The sequence below is a fragment of the Neomonachus schauinslandi genome, chromosome 1, assembly GCF_002201575.2.
Source record: "Neomonachus schauinslandi chromosome 1, ASM220157v2, whole genome shotgun sequence".
Lineage (NCBI taxonomy): Eukaryota > Metazoa > Chordata > Mammalia > Carnivora > Phocidae > Neomonachus > Neomonachus schauinslandi.
This window is the reverse complement of record NC_058403.1, coordinates 201,333,835-201,340,964: the sequence shown is the minus strand read 5'-3', so window position 1 is coordinate 201,340,964 and position 7,130 is coordinate 201,333,835. Positions and strand designations below refer to the sequence as shown.

The window sequence follows — 7,130 nt, the reverse complement described above, 5'->3', positions numbered from 1 at the left end:
GGGGGGGGGGGGGGGGGGGGGGGGGGGGAAGGCTGCTGGCTTCCAGAGCTGCCACATCAGTTCAAAACACCTTCCAATTACACTCAGGACGCCTGAAAGAACCCCATGACATCCACATGTGCGGACAAAAGCAGCAACCCAGAAAGGTGTGGGCTCTGTAGCCGGCATCGATGAGGCGGCATGCACACATCTGCCACCCTGCCCCTTGACATCGACGGTGACAATGACAGGCACCCACCACAGACCCACAGCAGCTCTCCGATCAGCTGCCCTCATCTTTCCTCCAGCCCAGAGTCACTCCAGAGGCGGCTGTCAACATCTTTTCAAGCCACGCATAACCCGACTCTCACAAACCCAGCTCAGGCACAACAATAAAGCTGAGTGTGAAGATGTTTCTGCCACATGGCCAGAATCAGGAAAGGTTAGAAATGTCTGCCTCCCCAACTAGCCACAGGTGGCTGTCCAAATACTCCTCATCCGTCCCCTTGCCCATTCCCCAGTGCCCCCCAGCTCAGGCCCTCAGAGCCTCCTTACCCAGCCACCGCCTCTAGTCCTGCCCTCCCTGACCATCCACCACCATGGGCCAGACCACATCTCTCCCAAGCCTCAATTTCAACATACAGAAGTTGTACCCACTCAGCCACACGCAGCCTCAGGCTCCCCTTTGAGGCACAGGCACACCAGGGGTGCCCCACACTGCCCTTCAGCGCCTCTGCACAGCCCTCAGCACGGGACAGCAGACAAGGCTCCCAGCACACGGGAATCCCCAGGATCGGTGTGGTGCCCCAAACACACATATTGAGGAATACTGATCCATGAGGATGCACACTGCAAGGGAGATGCAGTCACTAAAAAATAAAGCTCATGATTATATTAAATAGCAGAACTAATACGGTGTCGGGGAAGAAGTAAGATCTAACACCATATGAGGATACCACTGTGATGATGAGGTGTCCAGACACAAGACAGAGGAAGGCGCCCAGGTGTCAACAACAACCATGGCCTGTGCCCATGGGAACAGGAAGTCGCTCCTTTCAGGTACTGCAAGTTTTCTACACTGAGCTATACTCCCTTTATAGTAAACTTCTCAACATGTGTTACTTTTAAATAAGAGTTCAGTGATCCCAGGAACTTCACAAACACGCGAGGTCCACTCCCCCCCAGAAGGGCTGTGGGGAGTCACCAACATGCCCCGCTGACCCGGTGACTCAGTTGAGATCCGCGTCGCAACGTGGCCAGGGAGGGACTGAGCCCAGAGAATATAATTAGCGTCAGACTCCAGTGCGGCCACCTGGTATGGGCACAGGTCTCTCTCTGAATGGTTCATCCGGACACCAGCTTTTTTATTAGAGTAAAATGACAAAACAGCTATACATATTGGAGGAAAGATCTCAGACAACTCCAGGCCGTGCTTGCCACAGACCAAAGGGAAAATCATAAAGTCAGGGAGCAGGGGAGCAAGGCCCTAAAAATGAAGGACCCAGAGAAGGCCAAACCCCAAAGGCACAACAGGGATGGTCAGCCCGGGCCTGCAGGCTGCATCAAGCAGGGCTGCTGCCACAGAAGCAGATTTCCCAAAGCCAGTGTCTGCTCCAGGACCAGTTACTCGGAACAGAAGAAGCAGTGTTATTTTCAAAGACTCCCCAGAGATGTCACAATCCGGGTATGATGTCAAAACTACTTTAAGGGTGATGAACTCCGGCCTTGCCGATGAGTCAACAGAGGGTGGGTTTCTGCCAAGCAGCCTGCTGTTTACACACAATCACCACAGTTACCGTGGTGCAGGAACAGCATGCAAGCCGGAAGCCTAGTCAAGGGTCAGAGCGGCTGAGGCGGGGTTTGGCCCCTCACACACAGCCTCACTGGCTGCCTGCAGAAACCTCCATCACTTATCCCACACCCCGGGTCACTCACACGTCCTCCCACAGCACCTATGAGACATGAACCTTCTAGGAAGGACTCACCCCGCCCAGAACAATCAAGAGCCCACTCTGAAACACATAAGTAAACTGAACCCCTCCAGCCAGAGGGCAGGAGACAGGAAGCCATGCCCCTGACACCAACGGGCCAGGTCGCTCCACCTGGCCCACGCGGCCAGACCGCCTCCCTTCGGAGGGGGCAGAGCTTGGAGCCTGCCGCCTAGTTCTCAGTCCCGGCCCAGCTGGGAATTTCCTTCCAGTGACCTGGCCTCCCAGAGTCTCTTCCTGTTTCCTCACCTGGTGGGGAACCATTCCCCACCACAGGGCTGATGGACAGCTGAACGCGTGCAACTCGGGCCAGTGCTGGCATGGGGGGTGTGGTGCACAGGTGTTGGGACCCTCTGAGCCCCAACTGCCCCCAATGCATAGGGAAAACAATAAGCTAGCCTTCCTGCCAAGGTCACCAAGAAGAGAACAGGAGCCTGGACAAAGGGCTTAGGGGGGCCCGGCCCACAGCCAAGAGGGCAGCCCCAGCTATTCCGAAGCTGCCCTGCTAAGGGCCCAGCGGGCGCGTGCGCACACACCCACACCACACACACACACACACACACACACACACACACACCCCACCCCCCCGGGAAGGGGAGACAAGCCTACCTCCCGGGGCCTCGCTGTGGGAGGGGAACAGAGGCTAAATTAAGGCTCCTCCTGCCACCAGTGCCCAAGCTGACTTCCACACAGCTGCCCCCTTAGCAGCCCGCAGGCAGCCCCTAGCACAGCTCTACAAGAGTCATGGACTATTTGCTGCAGGCCCCTTCCAACTCCTCTCTCCACACACCCTTCCCGAGGATGGAGCCCCAGCAGCTGCCCTCCATGCCCCAACACCCTCCCCAGCCTCTGTGTCTTAAGGCTTGAAGGCAGCATGCCTGGAACCCCCACCCCTGTCTGCACAGGACCTCTCACCCAAGGGGACCTCAGCTCTGGCAGCTCCTAGAAGCACGTCTCTCAATCAGTAAGTACCCTTTCACACCGCCCCGCACCATCACATCACCCCATTTTATTTCCTTCCTTATGCTGACTGCTCACAAGTTCTTTGTACCGATTTCTGTATTGCCCTGTTTACAATATGTCTCCTGCCTCCAGAATGTCAGCTCATGATGCTAGGGGCCCATCTTGGTCACTTCTGAACGTCCAGCACTTGAGCAGTAGCCCTATACAAACCAGGTGCTCAATCAGATTTAGGTAGATGCAGGAGCCCAGGCTCCCTGTCTCCCACAGTCTCTATTCAAACCTCCAGGTGGGCACCAGCTCTGGGTACAGGCACCAAATCCTGAGAACACAGCAGGAGGGGGGAGGTGTCAAGACTACACTGATGGCCACGTATGTGTCAAAAGAATCCCCACAGCCCTGAAAGAAGAAGGAGCCAGAGCTTAGACAGGGCAGGGCATTGGCACCCTCAATAGTCCTGAGAAAGATCCAGAGGTCAGAACGAAGCCAGTCACTGGGACCCTTACAGCCCTGAGAGAAGGACCTGGAGCTGGGAGGGGTTGGGTACTAGGACTCCTCATAGTCTTGAGAAGGATCTAGAGCTCAGAAATGGCCAGGCACCAGGACCCTCCCAGGCCTGAGAAGAATCCAGAGTTCAAAGAGGGTAGGGCACTGGGACCTTGCAACCCTGACAGAAGAAGTACTCAGGGCTGGGAGGGGTAAATACTGGGACGTGCACAATCCTGAGGACAAGAAGGATCCAGAGCTGGGAGAGGGTTGGGCACTGGGATCCTCATAGCTCCAAAGGGGAGGATCCAGACTGGGAGGGGGTCAGGCACTGGCCCAAGGCCTCAAGCAGGTAGAACCAAGATTTAAACCCAGATAGGCTACAATCCTCGAGCTTCTTGAGCCCCTCCCTGGGCCCTCAATTTTTACTGAACAACAATATGCTCCTCTCCACCAAGGAGCTTATAAACCAGGAGAGGAGAAGGTCACTTGGCAACAGAGCCCACAAAATCCAAAAATGAAATACCTGGGTGGTTGAGGCAGGTGCCCCATGGAGGGACACTTTCTGAGGAAGAGTGGCCAGGGAACACTTCTCTGAGCAGGCACATGACGCTATCTTGGAAGGATGGGTCCACACTTCCTCTCTCTTCTCTCCCAGAAGTAGCCCATCACAGTTAAAAGGGAGATCTATGGGAGCAGCCACGTGGGGACTCACTCGAGTTTTTTATATTCAAGGAGAAACTACATGAAGCCCAAGTCTAGACGGTGGCAGCTGCATATATTACCTTCTGCCACATTCTAGGCTGGCCACCAAGTCTGCACAAAGGCAGTTCAGACTCCACACCCCTCTGGAGAGAGAAACCATGGGGGACCTTTACTCAGGCGACTCTAAGAGCTAGGATTACAGGCTCTCTTGGGCCACAGAGAAAGTTTCACAGGAACTTCCTCTCCAGTCCCCTGCCACATCTGAATCTGTAAAGGCCTCTTTGCAATTAAAAGTAAAAATAAAAACCCTCTCCACAAGTTGTCATTGGCAAACCATATAACCACAGGGCTACAGAATAGAAAACTCCAGACACTACTGACAACTGTACATAAGAGGTTTTGTTAATAACCCATACACTTCTCTGGTCACACAAACCAATTCTTCAAGTCACTTTCCCCATGCCCACCACCCAAAAGCACCCAAGCTGCCCTGATTTTAGCTCAGTCCACTACAATGCCCAACAAGTAATGTTAAATATGAAATTGCCGAGTAACTTAAATGACCAATCAGCTTCTGAGAAAAATGCACATTTGGGTCACCCTCAAAGTTTAGCCAAGCTGGCCAAGATGCCTCAACTGGCTTGGAGAAGTTCTTCAAGGGAGCCCCTCCTGGCTGACATACACAGCTGGGCTCCAAGTGGGATGAGCTGGAGTCTGCAGTTACCTTTACCCTCACATGAGGAAGATCCAGCTTAGTTAGGGGATGTAACCAACACCCTAAATTAAAAATAGCCGTGTGACAGCATGAGGTGTACACACAGGCGGGCCTTCCGGACAACTAGATCAAGCAAGGGCAGCATGGCAGGGAAGGCGGGGCTCCTAAGTGACCAGGTACCAAGTTCACCTTATTTACATGACTCATGAGCTCTTCCCCAGCTGTTTCTAAGAAAGCCTGCCTTCCTGCAGGACAAGTCAGAATTGCCTAGGGAAAAGACTCCAGACTGGAATTTCACAAGGAAGGGAGACTTGAGCTGGACACAGTGTATGTCGTTCCCCGCCCCCACCCCTCCACCCAACTCCTCACCTGTAAGGACACCTTAGCCTCATCTTGAGGGATCCTTTTGACAAGGGGAGAACTCGTTCTAAAAAAAAAAAAAGGACCCCTTCTACGAATGGGAAACTGTGACACCAGGACAGGAAGGAAACTGCCCAAAAAAGTGGGAAGAAGCACGGGAAGGGTGGGCACCAGGAAAGTGGTGGGAACGTAACAGGGGAAGAAATTCCCAGCTTAGCTAATGGTGCTGAACAAGTCTAGGGCAGGAAGAAAGCCACATTCCTTCCTAGTTAGTCTTTCTCCTCACCCGCCCTCAGCCCCCCCATTCCCAGTATACACAAACACACACAGGGAGCAGAGCCTCCTGGAGCAGGACACCAGACCCCTCCCCAGTCACTTCATGACTATAAAGCCCCCACTTTCCAGGCAACAAGGTGAAGAGCTCCCAAACCACTTCCCCTCAGGTCCTGACCACTCTGGGCACCTGCAACTTCTGTCCCGACAGAGAGGGCACCACGACAAACAGAAATGGGAAGAAGCAGGTTTCTGAGCAGGGCCCCAGATGTGCCCCCAAATCAAGCCTGAAAGAAGGTGCACAGCAGCCTCCCCCCAACCCACGCACCCTGAGCCAGGTGGCAGAAGTGAAACGCCACTAACTTCCCCAGATGGGCCCAAATCAGCCCCTGAGAAGTTTGAGAGTCAGGAGCCAGGTGCGGTGGCCAAAGCTCCCTCCCAGGTGCCCACTAAGAGCTCCCCAGCCTGGGAAAGGCACCATGTCAGCGACCCCCCACATGCACAGCTTCTCCCCCAACCAAAACACTCCCTTTCTCCAAAAACGTTCAGTGGGAGACAGGGTCACCTGCGAGGGGCAGGGGAGTTGGAAACAAGCTGTCAGTTTCTGCCCAAACTCCCCTTCTCACGAACCAAGAAGTGAGCCCAATTCCAAGGGCTTCATTGGTGTTACTGCCGGCCCTCAAGTGCAGACTCAGCCTCCCCACACAGACGGAACAGGTTCTCCACAGGTGCCCCAACAGCGGTGCCCCACTGACCCACCCTGCCTGGGACCCGGACGGAAAAGCCTCAAGTCTCCCCAACCCCCTCCCCCGTCCCCCAGCCAGGTGAACAGCTCAGTTCCTGCTCAGGGGCTGGGTGAGCCGGGAAAGGCTCCGGACGCCTCCAGGTGCCGACTCAGTCGCCCCCACCTCCCCCCCGCAGACCAGATGTGTGAGCTCGGGGCCCCTCGGCCGCCCCGGGCCGCCCGCCAGTGTCACCTCCCAGAGCCGTGAAGGAACGCGGTTCCCCGAGCTCAAAGCCGGACAGGTGCCCACCCCGCGACCTGTCGGCCCAGGGACCCGCGAGCAGCACCCCGGTCGCCGGACCCCGCGCCCCCAGGACAGGACGCCTCCGCGAGGGGCGCATGAGGCCGGCCTGCGCCTCGACGTCCCCGACGGTCGCGCCGGACCCCGCGCCGCTCACCTGGCTGGCTCGGTAGCTCTCGAAGGCCCTCAGGGCACTGTCGGTGAGCTTCACGTGGAACACGGACACCTTGCTGCCGTCGCTGACCCGACCGCACGACAGCCCGTAGCTCCGCGCCTCCTTTAGCGCCGCCATCTTGCGACCATCGCTCCCCCGCCCCCCCCTTCCCGGTTCCAGCGCCGGCGCGCCAGCCCCGCCCCGCCCCGCCGCCCGCTGACGTGCTGCATTATTCATGAGACGCGGCTGACCACGCCCCCTCTGGATCTAGCGAAGCCCACAGTCACCTCTGCACGGCCTGCAGACTGTTGCATTATTCATGATGCAGCTGGTCGCGCCCCCTATGGGCCTGGCGAAGCTCTCGGTCACCGCCCCGATGTACTGTATATTCATGAGGCGTAGATGGCCCCACCTCTCAAGGCCCCAGAGGGGGCCACTTCCGTGCCTGGACTCCGCCCCGACACGCGCACTCCTCCAGGCCCCGC

The 7,130-nt window shown here is 56.5% G+C and overlaps 1 protein-coding gene across 1 annotated transcript in view; it reads right to left on the bottom strand.

Moving 5' to 3' along the window:
• The window catches only part of ELL (elongation factor for RNA polymerase II), a 68,985-nt gene extending 62,180 nt beyond the window's left edge, over nt 1–6,805 (bottom strand). Inside the window, exon 1 of the mRNA XM_044917458.1 lies at nt 6,649–6,805. Coding sequence (XP_044773393.1) covers nt 6,649–6,783 — 135 coding nt within the window. The 5' untranslated portion in view covers nt 6,784–6,805. The remainder of the gene's footprint in view (nt 1–6,648) is intronic.
• Between the last annotated feature and the right edge of the window lie 325 nt (nt 6,806–7,130).